This window comes from Xyrauchen texanus, chromosome 42 (genome assembly GCF_025860055.1).
Source record: "Xyrauchen texanus isolate HMW12.3.18 chromosome 42, RBS_HiC_50CHRs, whole genome shotgun sequence".
NCBI lineage: Eukaryota > Metazoa > Chordata > Actinopteri > Cypriniformes > Catostomidae > Xyrauchen > Xyrauchen texanus.
Window position 1 is genome coordinate 31,881,008 of NC_068317.1, and position 20,671 is coordinate 31,901,678.

The 20,671-nt window shown below is 44.7% G+C and overlaps 1 protein-coding gene across 1 annotated transcript in view; it reads left to right on the forward strand.

Moving 5' to 3' along the window:
- Window positions 1-403: 403 nt before the first annotated feature.
- LOC127635180 (activin receptor type-2B) overlaps window positions 404-20,671 on the forward strand; it is a 39,603-nt gene continuing 19,335 nt past the window's right edge. Inside the window, exon 1 of the mRNA XM_052115043.1 lies at window positions 404-857. Coding sequence (XP_051971003.1) covers window positions 806-857 — 52 coding nt within the window. The 5' untranslated portion in view covers window positions 404-805. The remainder of the gene's footprint in view (window positions 858-20,671) is intronic.

A 20,671-nucleotide genomic window follows, 5' to 3' on the forward strand; every position in this document is an offset into this window, starting at 1 on the left:
TGTACTTATTTGCAACTTAATGTTGTTGGCTCTATGGCTTTTAAGACACCGTGCAAGTTTGTGTGTGTATATTTTTGGAAATTGTGTTGTTTGAGCATATGGACTCGACTCGAGCTTTGCATTCTCTCTTTGTGTTGCAACATCCGGGTTTCCTTGCTGCGAAATTCCCAATCCTACTACGGTGTAGAGGTGACTCATGAATGTTAATTAGATCCAGCTGACGTCCTCGGCAGCCTTCTGGAGCGTGCTGTCGTCAAACAAACTTAATATTCATGAGCCAGCTCAATCCAGTCCTGCCAATTCGCCAGCTCACTCTGTTCCAGCCAATGAGGGAGCGGTACTCATTAATATTCATGAGCTCAGCCTTAGTTGTAGTAGGATTCGTTATTCGGGATCTCTGCTGGTTGCGTTACGTTCTCCGAAGCCATTTTGGACTCTGTTCCGTTTCATGCATGTCAGAATCGGACCCTGTCCAGCCATACTCTCTGTGCACTGGGGAAAGAAGCTTTGCGGAGAGGCTTTGCGCGGGAATCCCTCGGCTATCCGTGTTATTTGACGCTGAATTCAGAGGAGGGCGTTTCTGTGGAATACCGGCGCTTCCCGATGGATTTGTCCGTGTGATAAAGTTTTATTCAGCCCGAGCGGCGGGGTGGACGGACGGACGGACGGACGGACGGACGTCGGGCCGACGGTCTCTCGGGCTCGTTGTGGGTGTGTGTGTCTTCCCCGATCATTTTAAATGTTCTCGAAGCAGAAGACGCCGGAAAGGAGCAAATCTGGGGTGTATTTGGATCACTAGAGGAATATGTTCGCTCCCTGGCTGACTTTTGCACTTCTTCTGGGAACTTTCTGTGCAGGTGAGCGCACATTTATATCGTTTGTGCCAAAAGTTGGGTGAGATTTGCATAAATCCTTCATGAAATGCTGCAGATATGAATATGTGCTGTTGTTTTCCCGCTGGTTTGGGATGAACTGTTCTGAAGTGGCGAGGAGAGTCACATTGTTACATTGTATCATTACACGTTCCATTTGACTGTAACGCTGTTACAAATGTAACCTGTCCTCACTTCAGTGACATTCTGAATCCCTCACGCATTAGCACTTAACAGCCCTGTTTGTAAAGTATTTGCATGAGAAAATATGTTAATTAGGGGTATATTTGCATTATTTCTGCATGTATTTAAAGATCTGTGATTGTTAGTTGATATGAGTGGAAGGATTCATTCATAAATGCAGATACTCTCACATTTCTATGGAATAATAACACAAGGACGGTTCCAACTGTTTGTGTTTTCAGTTCAAGGGTTTTTATTGCTTCTCTCACATCGTTTCATTTCTGAATGTGTCCGAGGCGTTTGATTCAGGTGTGAATGCTTCAGATGGGATCTTCTGTGCATGCACGGGTGGTTTCATGTGCTTTTATATTCCTGTGCAGAATAAGAGAAATGCATACATAGGATTAACTTTCATCTATATGCCTCAAAACATTCACATGATCCTTGAGAAATGTGTGTTTGTCTGCTTGTGGACTGGCTTTGTTGTGGTTTTGTGGGGGGGGTGAATACATACAGCTCATGATCATGCTCACTTGAGATTAAATAACATAATTTAACACTTTGATAAACATCCCAAAGTCAGATTTGTTTCAGAAGCTGAGATTTGAATGCACACTGTTGATGTTTCTTTTGAGTTGTTCAGATGTTCTTTGTACTTGACCGTGTAAAGTTCCTGTTTGGAGAACGTGAGCGTTCAATTGTGTTTTACTTCAAAGTGATCAAGAACTTTTGGCGTATGCGCTGCAGTGTTTGTTTGACTGTCGTTTTTAGAGGTAGACGGATATATCGGGGTTTTACCGATTAAGCGGTGCCGATAGGTTGCTTTTTGGACCGGTAACCGGCCGGTCAGCCTCACGTGTTACCGATTCCAAGCCGGTCCGTTTTGTTGCCAGCGGCGCAGGCAATAACATCACAGCCGCATGTAAACGTCATTGGCGTGGGAGATCATCACTGTGAGTGAAGAATACATAAAGTTCGAAATGTGCGACACACATTGCAAGAGGCGTGGGCGTTATCGATATGGCTTCGGGATATGAAATTCAATTCTTTCATCCAGTTGTTGTTAAATGTACATGTATATTTTGTTTTTTTCACCGGAGCACCAGCTGAGTCTTCTCCTCCCCTCTACCAGTGATGTTTGATTTAACATCCCGCGTCTACTGCCTGCGCAGATATCAACAGCACAAATGGGTTTTGGTTGCCAGATTGAGGTCATAAATGATTTGTAATATGTATGATGTGTGGATTGAGTGAGTAGGATGCGTTTCATTCAAGATCTGGCAACTGGACCACCTTGGAATAACATATTGATGTGATTATTCATATAACGTGGTTTGGGTCATACAAATTACGGGAGTTTTTTTGGGAGAAATAACAAAACGGGAGACTCCCGGGAAAAACGGGAGTTTTGACAGATATGCAAGCCGTTCCCGAAGCAGTGCTCAGTTATACAACTGATATTTGGACATCTAACGTAAGTTGAGCGTATTGGACACTTCAGTTTTTCAGATCTTTGGAATTGTTTTGTTAGATGAGTAATAAAGAGAAAAAGGTCCATTTATAAAAATAGTGGGAAATGACATCTGTTATATAAAGCAACTCATTTGCAGTTAATTGTTATTTCTACCTCTTTCCAGTTACAGAGCACTTTATTTTGAGAGATGTTTAAGTGAGAGAAGATCCTATAACTTAGTGCAGTTTTTGGGAAATTGTAATGTTTAATATTTTATTATGAAAATAAAATGTTGCATTGAAGAAAGGTAGATTTTGTTTGTATATGTGGTCAATCGGTATCGGCAGGTCACACTTGCAAAAAATCGGAAATTGCAATCGGTGCATCTCTAGCTATTATAGATATTTAGGTGCCTCTTTTCACCCTAAAATCAAGACAAATGTTAGACATTGTATTCTACATGTTGACAATGAAGCCTGTTTTGGGAAGATTAAGATTTTCTGCATTGTGACATCATGACCGTTAAACACTATAGATGAGTCAACCATTATGCAGAAAACCTCAAGTGATATATTTAATAATATGCATTTGTAATATTGTCCTGGCTTGTTCTCTGATTGGTCAAATAAGGTCAAATAATTTGACCATATACTGTATACAGTTGAAGTCAGAGGTTTACAATCACATTAGACAAATACATTTAAACTCAGTTTTTCACAATTCCTGACATTTAAATGTAGAAAACATTCCCTCTCTTCGGTCAGTTGGGATCACAACTTTATTTTAAGAATGTGAAATGTCAGAATAATTGAGAGAATTATTTATTTCAGCTTTTATTTCTTACACTTTGTTAGTATGTGGCAGCATTGTCTTTAAACTGTGTAACTTGGGTCAAATGTTTTGGGGATCCGTCCTCAAGCTTCTCACAATAAGTTGCTGGAATTTTGTCCCGTTCCTCCAGACAGAACTGGAGTAACTGAGTCAGGTTTGTAGGGTTCAGATTGAGGTCAGGACTTTGTGATGCCGCTCCGATATCTTGACTTTGTCGTCCTTTAGCCATTTTGACACAACTCTGGAGGTGTGCTTGGGGTCATTGTCCATTTGGAAGTCCCATTTGTGACCGAGGTTTAACTTCCTGTCTGATGTCTTGAGATGTTGCTTCAATATATCCACATAATGTTCCTTCCTCATGATGTCATCATCTATTTAGTGAAGTGCACCTGTCCCTCCTGCAGCACCCCCACAACATGCTGCTGCACCCCCATGCTTCTCGGTTGGGATGCTGTTCTTCAGCCTTTTCCCGCCAAACATAACGATGGTCATTCTGGCCAAACACATCAGACCAGAGGACATTTCCCCAAAAGTCAGATCTTTGTCCCCATGTGCACTTGCAAACTGTAGTCTGGCTCTTTAATGGCTGTTTTGGAGCAGCGGCTTCTTCCTTGCTGAGCACCTTTCAGGTGATGTCCATATAGGACTGGTTTTGCTGTGGATCTAGATACTCGTCCACCTGTTTCCTCCAGCATCTTCACAAGGTCCTTTGCTGTTGTTCTGGGATTGATTTGCACTTTTCACACAAACTACGTTCATCTCTAGGAGACAGAATGCGTCTCCTTCCTGAGCGGTGTGATGACTGCGTGGTCACATGGTGTTTATACTTGTGTACTATTGTTTGTACAGATGAACGTGGCACCTTCAGGTGTTTGGGAATTGCTCCCAAGGATGAACCAGACTTGTAGAGGTCCACAATGTTTTTCTGAGGTCTTTCTTTTGATTTTCCCATGATGTCAAGCAAAGTCCACAGGTACACCTCCTATCAGAAGCTAACTGGCTAATCGTCTAAAGGCTTGACATCATTGTCTGGAATTGTTCAAGCTGCTTAAAGGGACAGTTATCTTAGTGTATGTGTTCTTCTGACCCACTGGAATTATGATATAGTCAATTACAAGTGAAACAATCGGTCTGTAAACCGACTCGTGCACAAAGTAGACGTCCTAAACGACTCGCCAAAACTACAGTTTGCTAATATGAAATCTGTGGAGTGGTTAAAAATGAGTTTAATGATTTCATCCTAAGTGTATGTAAACTTCTGACTTAAACTGTATATATTGTCCAGACAATATTATTGTATGCATTACTGTAATGAGAACTAATTATCATGAAAATTATGCTACAATGCAATAGATTTCTCTGTTGAAAGATTTTTGCCGATCATTGTTTTAAGTAATGTTTTAAGCACAATTTTGGGGGTGAATTTTAAATGTTAGAATTTTTGTGAATATTAAATAATGTCACAACAATGCAAACAACAACAAACATTTAAAGACTACATTTTTTAATGCAAATATTATTTCCTATTTCTTTAAGTTTTTGGCATAAAATATGACCAGGACGTGTTCTCGACTGACTTGCTGCTCTGTGTGGCTCTTGTAACACTTGGGGTGTGTGTGCGTGTGTGCGTGTGCGTGCGCGTGTGTGCATGTGTGATGGTCTTTGCGGAGAGCATTCCAAGATTCCACTGGCCAAGAGGAGGGTGCCGAAAAAATGAAAGCGGGGTAGTGTGGCTTTTAAACACTATTCTATTGTTGAAAACAATGGGGGGCTCGCTGTTCCCTATACATCAGTGTGTTGCTCCATGTGTTTGTGGTGAATGGTTTGGAACGTTCCCCTCGGAGGGCCATGGAAGCACTGACATCGACATGGCTTGTATGTGGTTTGTGTATGCGGTGTTTGGTTTGTTCAAAGGATCGGCCACATAGTTGTTGGGGAGATGGGAGCGTGGTTGGGATTCCTCCCTGGAATGAAATGTCCAGCATTTAGTCCGCTGTTCAGACCAGATGAGCCTTTGAAGAGCTTCCCGCCGCTTTACGGAATCATCTAGAGGGATGGATGGGGGTTGCGAGCATGAGAGAGAGAGAGAGAGAGTATGGAGGGGGGGCACTGTGGGAAATGGGGGATGGGTCGCCTCAAGCAAGAACAGTGATTTAAAGAGACAGTAGGTGATTTCTTTTATGTGAGGTCAAGCATTTCTATGGACTATGCATAGTCACTTCCGTGCTTTGCAATACGATTTTGGCTTCCAGCGGTTATTAAAGCGAGAGAGAGATAAAACGATTGTTATGCCGCATTCTGTTTAATGACAGTGAGTGAAACACCCCGGCATTATATCTTTAAAGCATCCTTAAAGTTCAAATTATGTGAGCTAACTTTTCCATGTGAAATGTCCATGGAGGGGCGCCAAAAGCGGGTTGTTTAGTATGGGTGTAAATCGGACGCTTCATCACGATAAAATCTTACAATACATGTTACAAATCTCTTGGCCTGCGATCCGATATTTGCTGATACTTCAAAGTCTTCCACGATACAATTTCAGTTTGATTCGATTGAAAGTCCTGCGAGCGTAATTCCGATATTATGCGCCTATTTTACACAATCAGTACATATTGTTTTGCCCTCAAACGCAACCAAAATATAATTGGAATTTTCTTTTGAGCTCTCCGAGAAGTGCAAATTTAGTATCGACATTGGGACATCCACAACAAAATAAGGTACTTCAGATGTTGAAAAAATTATACAGATAATAATATAAAAATCGCTGGTCTGGAGCTCGCGTTTCCCGGGAAGGTCGGCTGACGTGCTCGCACTGATCGTGTCGCTGGTCTGAAGCTTGCGTATCCCGGGAAGCTCGGCTGACGTGCTCGCACTGATCCCGTTGCTGGTCTGAAGCTTGCGTATCCCGGGAAGGTCGGCTGACGTGCTCGCACTGATCGTGTCGCTGGTCTGAAGCTTGCGTATCCCGGGAAGGTCGGCTGATGTGCTCGCACTGATCGTGTCGCTGGTCTGAAGCTTGCGTATCCCGGGAAGCTCGGCTGACGTGCTCGCACTGATCCCATCGCTGGTCTGGAGCTTACGTTTCACTGGTAGCTCGCTTGACGCGCTCGCACTGATCCCGTCGCTGGTCTGGACCTTGCGTTTCCCGGGAAGCTCGGCTGACGTGCTCATGCTGATCCCGTCGCTGGTCTGGAGCTCGCATTTCATGGGAAGCTCGGCTGACGTGCTCGCACTGATCGTGTCGCTGGTCTGGAGCTTGCGTATCCCGGGAAGCTCGCTTGACGCGCTCTCACTGATCCCGTCGCTGGTCTGGAGCTCCCGTTTCACTGGTAGCTCGTTGACGCGCTCTCACTGATCCCGTCGCTGGTCTGGAGCTCCCGTTTCACTGGTAGCTCGCTTGACGTGCTCGCACTGATCCCGTCGCTGGTCTGGAACTCGCGTATCCCGGGAAGCTCGGTTGACATGCACGCACGGATATCGGAGCACAATTTGGCTTCACAGACCCTGCACACATCCTTGTCCCACATGAAAAGCATATTTAGCGCTCAAAGAGCAATGAATGTAGTAAGGTTGCTTTATCGGAAATGCGTACAGACGTTGCTGACATGAGTATTAAAATAAAGGTGCATCTTAAAAAAGAAAGGTCTATCGATATTTACGCATTGTATAGATAACATTGGATCGTTGGTCATTGGATCGATGGACTACTGTTGGTTACAATTGATTAAAAATGGTCTGATAAATGCGTGCGATTCTACGATACCGGAGTTCTCGTAAACAACATGACGATTTCTCATGTGATCATGTTGCATTTTCTGAAGTGTACAAAGATTTTTTACCTTATGATAAACGTTCATGTGCATGATAGAGCGGGTGTTATACCACTGAGGATGCACCATGATATAACACCCTTTATCTGCTATATTGAAATCTCTTTTAATACCCTTTCTGTTCTTTACAGTCAGTTATTAGTCAAAAATAATTACAAAAAAGCATTTAATTGTAATCATGCATCGCACAGATGAGGTAAAGCCAATCGAGTCCTCTCTAGTTAACATGCGCTCATTTAAAAACGCAGTTTACAGAAATGTGTATTTCTTAAAGAGACAGTACCGGTTTTGGCACGTGTTCAATAAATCAATTTAAATACTTGTAAATGGTACAAATTATGCAATTTATCAATAAATATGTAACAAAAATAATATGATGAAATATAAAAACTTATTGATTGAACACATTAATTATTTTCATTTTTAAAAAGCCAAAATGTCACCAAAATGTTGAAAAAGTAATCAAATGTAAATATTTGTTTTTGGCCCGGGATTTTACATGGCAACTGGCCCAAAAGTTGTTGAGCGGGGGTGGGGTGGGGGGCGACCCACCGGTCCGCTCGATTCTCCCGATGGCCATTCCCGCCCCCGATCGCCCCCAAAGTGCGTCGGCCCACCTGGAAAATGCCCGTTATGCCAGATTAACAGTCCAGCACTGGCTAGGAGATTTGAGCCAGCCCTAATAACAAGCAAATTTTGTTTATGAATTTAATTTAACTAAAAAAAGTATACGGTAAAACGAAATATTGCTAAAATAAAATGTTTAGCAACATTCAGCAACACAAGGAAGCATTTTATAGAGAGTTTAGCGTGTTGTGCTGCTTCAGGTCTTTGCACTAGAACATGAAATGTCATCCAAACCCCAAATTTATGCGCTGGGATCCGCTCAAATTGCCTGTAATTGACTTTCGCCCTGTGAAGTTTCATGCATTTCATGAATGTGCAGTTTGCTCTTGGCTTTCATTTTAATCCGTTGCAGATCCTCGAATCCCACGTTTCAAATCTGTGCTAATATGATAAGTGAAGATCACACTGTTGCGTTCAGACAGAATGTCTTTGGCTGCTCAGTTTATTACTCGTACAACAGAAAGTCATTTGTGCTGTATTTCAATGATTTCGGCTAGAGGATCTATACGGGCAATAATGGGCAAAACAAAGAGATTTATTTAAAAGCAATTGTTCTCACAGCCCAATTTAGATGCACAACTGTGTCCAGAAGCTTGTACCTGAATGTATAATAAGGATTTTAAAGGACCATAGATGATTGTTAACTTTATTTGGTATGTTGTAAAGTTTTTTTGTGTTTCTTAGTTGTTGGATTAACAAGCTGATGTCCAGAGTGCAGGGTGGCTGATAGGCCGATTCAATATAACATCATTTAATATAGTAAATAACCTTAACATAAAATTTCTAAAAATATATAAACTGTTAAGCATTAAATTTACTCAATTTCACAAAAAATTTTACTTTGTAAAAAAGAATCTAAAAATACAATTGTATTTTAAAAGGAAGTCCCATTCCTCTGGCTCCCCTTTATGTCTTTCTCCTGCTGTTTAATTGACTCCACAACAAACGCCTGACACGCCGTCGCCTGGTCCCCTGACACGCCTGGTCCCCTGACACGCCTGGTCCCCTGACACGCCGTCGCCTTGTCCCCTGACACGCCTGGTCCCCTGACACGCCGTCGCCTTGTCCCCTGACACACCTGGTCCCCTGACACACCTGGTCCCCTGACACGCCTGGTCCCCTGGTCCCCTGACACGCCTGGTCCCCTGACACGCCTGTTCCCCTGACACGCCGTCGCCTGGCTCCCTGACACGCCTGGCCCCCTGACACGCCTGGCCCCCTGACACGCCGTCGCCTTGTCCCCTGACACGCCGTCGCCTTGTCCCCTGACACGCCTGGTCCCCTGACACGCCGTCGCCTTGTCCCCTGACACGCCTGGTCCCCTGACACGCCTGGTCCCCTGACACGCCGTCGCCTGGTCCCCTGACACGCCGTCGCCTTGTCCCCTGACACGCCGTCGCCTTGTCCCCTGACACGCCGTCGCCTGATCCCCTGACACGCCGTCGCCTGGCCCCCTGACACGCCTGGTCCCCTGACACGCCGTCGCCTGGTCCCCTGACACACCGTCGCCTGGTCCCCTGACACACCGTCGCCTGGTCCCCTGACACGCCTGGTCCCCTGACACGCCTGGTCCCCTGACACGCCGTCGCCTGGTCCCCTGACACGCCGTCGCCTGGTCCCCTGACACACCGTCGCCTGTTCCCCTGACACGCCTGGTCCCCTGACACGCCGTCGCCTGGTCCCCTGACACGCCGTCGCGTGGTCCCCTGACACGCCGTCGCCTGCGAGTGCAATACCTGCCCCGATTCTCTGGCCAACCTCCCGCTCCATTGTCCCCTCACTCGTGAACAAGACCCCGAGGTACTTGAACTCCTTCACTTGGGGCAATACCTCCTTCCCTACCCGGAGTACGCACTACATCGGTTTCCTGGATATCTCGTTTAAATGGATGTAATTCACGAACCTCACAAAAATCCCTTGTTGTCTTCCCATCGAGCACTCGTTTAATATAAATGGTCTCCTGTCCCGCCACTAAAGGTCTTACTGAACAGAGTAACTCGGTCGATTTTAAATCAGCTGTTAATAAGTTTGAATATTGAATATGCCTTATTATTTACTGAACGTGGATTAATAAATGAAGCAGTAATTTAGCAATAATTTAATGTATTCTGTACCATCCATTTAAAATATGTTTTTATTTGCCTTACCATTATGATTTTTGCTCTACTCGTTCGGCCCTCGGTTATTCTGTGGAATATTCATTGCGTCAGTCGCATCAGAAACGTAGAGCTTATCGGTTTTGGGGGTTTCTCAGTTTCATCCTGACATTGAGTCTATTGCTCAGTGGTCATGTCTGTCTGTGGTCTGCTCAGACGGTCCTTGTTTGTTGCAGAAGTTTCTTTCTAGTCTGGATAGAACTGCTCAGAAACGGGGCAGGGTCACGGTGGGCCCCATTCAGCGTACGATTGATGGCTCTTATGTTGTGTTCTTGAGAATTAGTGAGCTCTTGTGTGTGTGTGTGTGTGTGTGTGCATGTCTGTGTCGTGCCTTTGGAAGCCATTTGTCTGGGGTGTTGGGGCCCCGTCTGGTGGAAGGGTCCCGACCCCTATGGTAGCTCCCCCTTAGCTTTTTGTGTGTCAGTCTGTGTGCTGAAATGGGGTTGTTTGTTGAGCTCCAGCCCTCTTTGACACACATCCCTCTGACCCATTTGGTTGTCTTTTAAAGAGACATTTTATATTGATTTATTACTTATCCATCCACTTATTATCCAATGATAAAGTTAATGAAGCGAGAGGCCAGACAATACAGTGATTTCACCATCAGTTCAGACTGTCAGTTTCAATTAATCACCGTCACTCAAACGTTCCTAGTAAAAAATATATAGGGCTTGTTGAGTAGATTTTCTCTCCTTTCTCCCTTCCCAATTTGGAACGCCCAATTCTCAATGCGCTCGAAGTCCTTGTGGTGGCGTTGTGACTCGCCTCAATCCGGGTGGCAGAGGACCTATCTCAGTTGCCTCCGCGTCTGAGACCGTCAATCCGTGCATCTTATCACGTAACTTGTTGAGCGCGTTACCATGGAGACGTAGCGCGTGTCGAGGCTTCACGCTATTCTCCGCAGCATCCACGCACAACTCACCACACGCCCCACCGAGAACGAGAATCACATTATAGCGACCACAAGGAGGTTACCCCATTTGACTCTACCCTCCCTAGCAACCGGGCCAATTTGGTTGCTAAGGAGACCTGGGTGGAGTCACTCAGCACGCCCTGGATTCAAACTCGTGACTCCAGGGGTGGCAGTCAGCGTCAATACTCACTAAGATACCCAGGACCCCTATAAAAAGTGATCTTTAAGATTCTCTTTATTTTTGTAGTTCTTCCCTGGTAAATGGTCTGCACTTAAATAGTGCAATTTTTAACCTTAGAATTTACCAAAGCGCTTTAAACTGTGACTCAATCAAACTCGCGCTCGTACACCAATGGCGGCAGAGCTGCATGCAAGGCGCTAGACTGCCATTGGTAGCAACTTGGGATTCAGTGCCTTGCCCAAGGACACTTCGGCATGTGGAGTCATGTGGGCCGGGATTCGAGCAGCCGACCCGCTCTACCACCTGAGCCACAGCCGCCCACTTTCTCTTTCTTTTTGCCTGCTAATGAGAGTGGCGATTCAATCTAGTTTTAAGAATCAATGTCACGTAATCAGGTTCGAGAGATCCGATCTGTGTGTGTGGAGTCATTATTGTGTGAGTGGAGATGTGGCAGATGTTTCCTCCTCGCTCCAGATGGAGGAATGTGGTGGTTAATTTGACTCCCAGGCTCCTCTCCTGACCTCTGCATGTTGACACGCAGCTGTCGCAGACATCAGCGGCTGTCATCTGCGCACACGCTCCACGCCCACTCCTCACTTCTGCCACTCACAGCCATGAAAGACAGTTTTCACTGTAACACTTTAAAAGACTGGTACAGTTATGAGAAGCATACTCGTACTCAAGGAACACTGCAAGTAAAACGTTGTTATTTTCAAAGACAATGTCTTATTCACTGGCGACACAGTTCAAGTTTGGAGTAATTTACAGATTTTGCTCTTATGGAAAGAAATCAGTACTTTTATTCACCAAAGTGGCATTCAACTGATCACAATGTATCAGTCGGGACATTAATAATGTGAAAAATTACTATTACAAGTTGAAAAGACTGTTCATTTACATTTATGCATTTGGCAGACGCTTTTATCCAAAGCGACTTATTACAGGAACAATCCCCCCGGAGCAATCAGGAGTTAAGTGTCTTAATCAAGGACACAATGGTGGTGGCTGTGGGGATTGAACCAGCAACCTCCTGATTACCAGTTCTGTGCTTTAGCCCACTACGCCACCACCACTCAGAACTGCTTAAAATCCTCCAAGTGCAACGATGACAGCTTTGCAGATCCTTGTTATTCTAGCGGTCAGTTTGTCCAGATACTCCGGTGACCTTTCACCCCACGCTTCCTGTAGCACATGACCTCTCACCCCACGCTTCCTGTAGCACATGACCTCTCACCCCACGCTTCCTGTAGCACATGACCTCTCACCCCACGCTTCCTGTAGCACATGACCTCTCACCCCACGCTTCCTGTAGCACATGACCTCTCACCCCACGCTTCCTGTAGCACATGACCTCTCACCCCACGCTTCCTGTAGCACATGACCTCTCACCCCACGCTTCCTGTAGCACATGACCTCTCACCCCACGCTTCCTGTAGCACATGACCTCTCACCCCACGCTTCCTGTAGCACATGACCTCTCACCCCACGCTTCCTGTAGCACTTGACCTTTCACCCCACACTTCCTGTAGCACATGACCTCTCACCCCACACTTCCTGTAGCACTTGCCATAGATGTGACCGTCTTGTCGGGCACTTCTCACGCACCTTACAGTCTAGCTGATCCCACAATCGCTCAATGGGGTGAAGATCCGTAACACTCTTTTCCAATTATCTGCTGTCCAATGAAACTGCTGTTGAGCGGGTAGAATTCAATGAAGCTGTCAGCTGAGGACATGTGAGGCGTCTATTTCTCAAACTAGAGACTCTGATGTACTTATCCTCTTGTTTAGTTGCACATCTGGTGTTCCACATCTCTTTCTGTCCTTGTTAGAGACAGTTGTGCTTTGTGTTTGAAGACTGAAATCTGAAATCTGCAGTTTTTTGGCAATTTTAATTATTTAATTCATTCCTCAAAACAATGATTGACAGTTTCTAGAGTTGATGAGTTTGTCCAATTTTGACCTCATATTGACCTGAAGACATGCCAGTCTATTGCATACTGTGCAACTCAAAAACATACACAAAGACAACGTTAAGTTTCATTTAATGAGCCAAATATCTTTCAGCTGTGTTTGATATAAAGTGATTTTCTTGCACCAAATGATTAATTGAGCATGATTACTCGAGGATGAGGTGTTGGAGGATGGCTCTTGTGTTTATGCAGCTTTCACTTGATGTCGAATCTTGAAACGTCATCTTAAGTCAACAGAATAATTGGCTTTCAGTGGAGTTTTGCGCTCATTGTTGGAGTGATACTGTGTGAGAAACGGGTGGGATCGTGGGGTGACTGAGGTCACGCTTTTGTTATGGAAAACCCTGACCACCTGCTGTGAGGAGGCCCGTCCGCGACGGCTCACGGGTTCATGGGAAACGAGTCTGGGACAATCTGTCGTATTCAGTATTTTGTCTTGATTCGTCGTTAGTCACAGAGTTTGGCTCTTGAGGTGTGTTGAAGGGCTCAAAGGGAAAAGAAGAGTTAAGGGAAGTGCATGCTTATCCAGAATAAACCGGCACACCATCGCCTCCAAATCATCAGTGTGATATCCCAAAAAGCTGCACGATTGATTGGTATCAAAATCATCGCGCTCCCTTTCTCATATAAAACAATCACTATTTTTGTCACTTTAGCTTTTTGTTGTTTGAGGTGTTTTGTGGTGTCGGCTTTTGCAATGATGCCACAATATGATTTCAAAACATGTTACAAAGAGAAGACGGAGTAATATTTTTGTTACCCGCCATTTATTTCAAACATCACAATTCAATAAATCAATAGAATACATTTATAAAAAATTCAATTTAAAACCGTGTGCGCCTGCGTCTGCGTGTGCGTCTGTGCCTGCATCTGCGCCTGCGTCTGTGCCTGCGTCTGTGCCTGCGTCTGTGCCTGCGTGTGCGTGTGCGTCTGTGCCTGCGTCTGTGCCTGCGTCTGTGCCTGCGTGTGCGTCTGCGTGTGCGTCTGTGCCTGCGTGTGCGAGCGTCTGTGCCTGCGTGTGCGCCTGTGCCTGCGTGTTTCTATGTGTGCGCGCGCGTGTGCATATGTTCGTTTTTTTGTGTGCACACGTGTGCGCACATGCATATGTTTAAAAATGTTTTGCGTGTGCATGTGCACGCGTGTGCGCATGTGCATACGTTTTAAATTTTTTGTGTGTGCGTGTGCACTTGTGTGCGCATGTGCATGTTTTTTTGTGTGTGTGTGCACGCGTGTGCGCATGTGCTTTTTTTTGTGTGTGCGCGCATGTGTGGGTGCGCGCGTGTGTGTGCGTGTGCGCATTTGCATATGTTTGTTTGTTTTGTGTGTGTGCGCATGTGTTTTTGTGTGTGTGTGTGTGTGTGTGTGTGTGTGCGTGCAGTGTGTGTGTGTGTGTGTGTGTGTGTGTGTGTGCGCACATGTATGTGTGTGCACACGTGCATATGTTTGTTTTTTTTTGTGTGCGTGTGTCAAATCAAAATCAAATGTACACAAGTGCAACAGTAGGTGAAAGGCTTGTGTGCAGTTCCGAGCAACATAGCAGTCACGACAGTGACGAGACATATACCAATTACAATACAACATACTTACACAACACAATATACATATCAAATGTACACATACTTACACAACACAATAATTATATACCCACCTCAATCCGGGTGGAGGAGGACAAGTGTCATGCCACGCATCTGATCACGTGACTCGTTGTGCATGGCACCGCGGAGACTCACAGGTTACCCCATGTGTCTCTTCCCTCCCTAGCAACCGGGCCAGTTTGGTTACCCCATGTGACTCTACCCTCCCTAGCAACCGGGCCAGTTTGGTTGCTAAGGAGACCTGACTGGAGTCACTCAGCACGTCCTGAATTCAAACTAGCAACTCCAGGTGTGATAGTCAGCGTCGAGACTCGCCGAGATACCCAGACCTTAGTTTTGTTTGTTGTCGTATTTGTGTCAACCGTGAGTTTTAATACCCTCATGATGCTTGCCTTTTATCTTTATCATAAGTGAGGATTTATAAAACAGTGAAGTAATTTAATTGAGGTTAACACTGTGTGGATGAGACGTCAAACCTGCTTTTCCCTCGCTAACGGTCTCTAGCTGGATTATTATAAATATTGTTCCTTGTGGGTTGCATTTGTGCCAACGTCTGTAAATAGATTTGTGTTGGATTGTCTGAATACGGAGAGCTTCAGCGCAGGAAACACTGTTTCTGGTGTCCAGATGGACGGCTGCCAAACAGCAGCGCTCGAGTGTTTTTGAGGTGACTGACTGATGAACGCAAGTGTTTTTATCTTTTGTGAACGGGACGATCGTGGATGTTGTCATCAGAACCTCTCTAGACCCAGTGAAGAGGCGTCTTACAGAATTAAATACTACATTTGTTAAAGGGGTCCCACATTAATGGGATACCTTGAAATTTTAACCTGTTGTTGAACGCCCCCTTTTTGAGCACAAACCATGACAATGACCTGAAGTTAAATGGTTGTATTTAAGGGACCCTTTGGAGTTTGGACACAGTTGTACATCTTTTGAAAGAGACAATTTGGACTTTATTTCACAAGTTTCACAATTAATATTTGTTGTTATTTATTAAAGTTAGAGAAGCTGAAGTTTATAGTAATGGAAATATTTTGTGCTGAACATGTTTTTATAATCTAATAAAACAATAATAAAAGTGCCAGAAACACAATGTTCTCAAAGTCACGAGTCTAGAGAAGTTTCGTTTCTAACCTGAAGATGATTTAATAATAAATGAGTTCCTGCAGCTTTAATCTCTGTAAAATCTCTGGAAGTGTTCAGAGTAAAATTAAGCTCCGCCTCTCAAGACGACACTAAATCTGACGGCACTGCTCGACTATTATGAATTAAACTACCCCACATAGGCTTCACGCTATTCACCGCGGCACAACTCGCCACATGCCCCACCGAGAGCGAGAACCACATTATAGCGACCACGAGGTGGTTACCCCATGTGACTCTACCCTCTCCAGCAACCGGGCCAATGTGGTTGCTAAGGAGACCCGGCTGGAGTCATTCAGCATGCCCTGGATTCAAACTCACGACTCCAGATGAAACTCACGATGAAGATAGCCAAAATATTTCAAATTGTACTTGGCAAAGAATACAATGGTACTACCACTGTATGGGTCCATTTTTGGTACCATGCCTAAAAAAACTATTGTTTTCTGCAAACATGTCAGCTTTCAGAGGTTTTTGGGGGCGTCGGGACAGAATACCCACTAAAATTATGTATAAATTGCTTCGTGTCTCCAATAAGTCACTCGTACACATCCCTGTGCGTGATTGATCGTGAATCCAGTGAGTTAAACGTAATTAGCCAGATGTCCGGTGAACTGTTCCTTGTTTTGAAACCTCTCTTGAATATGCCGAGGGTAAAATTCATCCTTGACCTAAATGTGCCTCCCGTCACGCTGCAAGGTTCCCGGATGGCTACTTCGGCTCTCATGTGCTCCAGGATTTAGGAGCAGGCAAATAAAACAAGCCAAAGTCCTCGTTCGGCTCCTCGACAAAGCTCCAGAGATGTTGGTCTGTGCATTTATGTTCTGTATGCTTTAAATCCTGAGTTTAGTTCTTGAGTGTGCCGGCATCTCCATTGGTTTTATGCACTTTTGGGCAGCTTTAAATTGGATTTCGTGAGAATTACCCGAATGCATGCAGTTGACATGCTAACAATTTCAAGCATGTTACGGCTCGACTCGCTTTACTTTTCTGAGCTTGCTTTTCCACTGCAGTTTAGTGCCGCCTCAACGTGGGCGGGATTATAGGCTGATCGTCATAGTTGCGCCGCCTCTACTGCCGTGACATCATCTTAAACGCGATAGCAAAACGATAAACAATAACACGAGCGCTAGCTGTTAGCTGCTAGCTCATTGTGCTGCATAAAGCAGTTGTTGATGCTGATTTTACACAAGTGTAATGGTTAAATTGGGCTGGTTGATTTAGAAGCTTCCAGTAGCTGCTCAACTAAATAAAGCTTTCAAGCGACGGGGACGGAGGAGCCCGGCTGTCGACCGCGAGGGGAGAAGGGTCTCCTAGCCAACTACCATGAGCGGTCAGGACCACTGCCTCCATCGTGGACTCCAACAACGCCGTGTCCGAGTCCAGCGCACTCTCCCTCCCATTGCTCGCCGGTCTAGATAGCGTCCGTTTGGTCGAACCGCTTCCACTTTTCCTTGATGGTTCTGTCGTCACTTACGTTGTATTTAAGTTTTCGCTACACTGTTGTTCGGTCCGGTGGTAGCCGAGTGCGGCCATCAGCTGAGACACATCCTGAAAGAATTGTACGTTTTGCGTCGTTTCGCTCAGTTCCGCTCATCGCTAACGAGTGGACCGTCTGCACCTCGTTTATTGACCACGGCGTGGTTTCGCGCACAGACATTTCTTTCTGCAATTCGAAAGTCGCGTGAACAAATGATACCGCTATCGCTGTAGCTAACTTTAAAACTAGCGGGTTTGATGTCCCGTGACGCCGGTAGTGACCAATCAGTGATCTGCATGGTTTTGACGTCACATTTAGTATCGGCTCGGCTCGCTTGGAACCTCGACCCGAGGTGGTACTAGCTACTATCCACAGTGGAACCCCCCCATAATACGGATGTCTGATTCACTTTATGCCTCCTACACACTACACGAATTTCAAAGACGTCGAATTGTGGTAACGTTCATATTACACGACTGTCTGTCTTGTCATATAAGTCGTAGCGTTTTCAAATTACACGAGGAATCGGCGACATTGGTGAACACATTACAAGACATTTCACAATTGACGAATCCCCGACGACTCTGCCTGGACTCCAAATTACGTTACAGAGTACAGGACGCGAGAAGTGATACGAGATACGAAAACAAACGCGTGATCGTATGTTATGCATTTCAGAATATGATGTGTATGTTTTTAATCGCCTAAAGACATTTAGCGACTCATACTTAAAAATCAACCTATTTGTGTACCTGACGGTCCGAGAGAATTGGCGATTTCTCTCCAGCTCTTCTCTTTCTCCACCCGGTTGTGGGACAGTTCAGAGGAAACCTCAAATCTGGTGCTCCTGCCAATCTTTCCTCCATTTCTTCGGTCCAATGAGACTTTCTCGGTACCGCAGCCTGTTCCTGATACATCAAGACTCCTCCCACTGAAACTTCCCGCCTGTTTCTTGCTCTGTCATTGGCTGTAGCTCAACGCTGCAGTTGTATATAGTCGAAACGTATTTCACATTGCGCGATTTGGAATCGCCGACGGGTCCAGATATTAAACATGCTAAATATCTCGCTGACATCAGCGACACGTCGGCGATTCTCTCCAATCGCGTCTTTGATATTTCATATGTTGCGATCGTCGTTCATGGTGTGAGCTTTGATTTGCCTACGATTTCGTGCTTTTGTCGGCGATCACCACAAAACTGTCGCCGAGGCTTAAAATCGCGTCGTGTAAACTCGTTCCCTTAGAGTCCAAAACTTGTGTTATTAAGTCCACTTATCTTAGTGTTCATTTTGAAGTATTAAAGTAACTAGATGCAAGTTTTGCCATTTAAATATTTTTGTATCTACGTAATTTAAGTTGACTCAAATGTGACCTTTCAAGTAATGGAGTGGTGGTGGTGTAGTGGTCTAAGCACATAACTGGTAATCTGGTAATCAGAAGGTTGCTGGTTTGATCCCCACAGTCACCACCATTGTGTCCTTGAGTAAGGCGCTTAACTCCAGGTTGCTCCAGGGGGATTGTCCCTGTAATAAGTGCTCTGTATAATACATTGGTAATCAGAAGGTTGCTGGTTCGAGCCCCACAGTCACCACCATTGTGTCCTTGAGTAAGACACTTAATTCCAGGTTGCTCCGGGGGATTGTCCCTATAATAAGTGCACTGTAAGTCACTTTGGATAAAAGTGTCTGCCAAATGCATAAATGTAAATGTTTACTTAAGACGACTTAATTTTCCCAGTAAAGACAACATTAGGGTTTACAGTACTGATGAAACAGATGGTGCAGATTTGCATGCATTTATGTCAAACATTTAAGCATAGACGTCATTGCATCTGGTGCAAGTCCATACATGCGTTAAAATATCAGAACCAACTCAAAGGTTGAGCTGTTGTGTGTTTACTCATTGATATGATCACAATCTTTCACTCATAGTTTGCTCGCTGTGTGCTAATATCTTAGCTGGGTTGAATAGCGTGCTGTCAGTTCGCTGCTTCAACGGTGTCAAACGGTTTCGGAGTTATTCATCCAGCCGCTGGAGAGGACGGTCAAAGGCCTGTGATGTGAATCAGATCTTTGTAAATGTGCTAATAGAGTCATTCTGGGATAATACAGAGCAGTCTGTCTCACTGTAATCGGTCTGAAACGGCACAAAGACAGATTCTGCTAATTAACGTCTCATGGCGTTGTTGTTAATTGGCTGCTGTGATGAATTAATACATTGTTTAACGGTGAAGAATCGTGATGAGAAGTGTGTCGAGAGCCTCGGAGGTTATTAAAGGTCTCATTGTGGGTTTTTGGCTTTTGTTGAGTTGTTTAACTGTACGTAATGACTCCCTTTAAGGGCGTGTGTTTATGGATGCAGCTCATTATTTATATATATATAGGTGATATAAAGTTACGCTGCATCGCGAATATCGCAACGTTTATAATGCACATTTTATTTGGCCGTTGCGCCGTGTCATTAGATGTTCGTTCTGAGACTCTTGTTGCACGAGGTTTTAATTGCGTCTCTGATTGAAACTACAGGCGTGTGAAAAAGTAAGTACACCCCCTTGAAATCTGTGCTTTTACGAATCAGGATTTAATACAAATCATAGTCTTAAAATGAGGGAAATACAACCTCAGATGAACAACGACACATGACAGAATACACCGTGTCATGATGCCAAAGTGGAGAAGCCATGTGTGAAAATGTAAGTACACCCTTACTGCGTCCATAGGCATTAACGGGCTAAGTTGTAGCCAGGTGCCGCTAATCAAATGCCCTTAATTAATTGATCATCAGCAAGTGTGACCACCTCTATAAAAGCCGCAGTTTGCTGGTCTGGAGCATTTGCATTTAATTTGTCTTCAAGGTTAATATGGAGTTCATCACATTATGTGTGTGTGGTCTGTTGCACGGCTCATTTCAGCACACACGTGTTTCACAAATTCACTCTGGAAGACCGATCGGAAGCTTGAAATCTCCTTTATTTGTTCAACATGTGGAAGAACAACTGTTGTTTTTAAGGTTTTCTGCGTCTGGTTCTAATTACGCTCGAGGTCCCGTCAGGAATGTGGAGGTGGATATTCAGGGTTTGTGTTCGAGTGTTTTGGTGGTTACGTTAAATTAGATCCAGACCAACGCCGGCGTCTCTGCGCAACACGATTAGTTTGATCCTGAGAGTCTCTTCACATCAAAGACAGGGCTACAAATGTGTTTTTAGTTTAAATACAAACGGCAAAGCTCTTTCCAGTAATGGGGTTTGACTATAAAGTCGTAAAAACCGCATGTATCGTTTTTTTTTAGCGATTAATCGGTGCCGATGGAACTATCGGTTATCGGCAACATTATAGTTGCCGTTATGGCCGATATTTCAAAATAAGTGTCCCCTTGGTAATTCGCGTTTGTTTATTAGAGGTCGACCGATAACTGACGTGTTTGGGAAAGGTT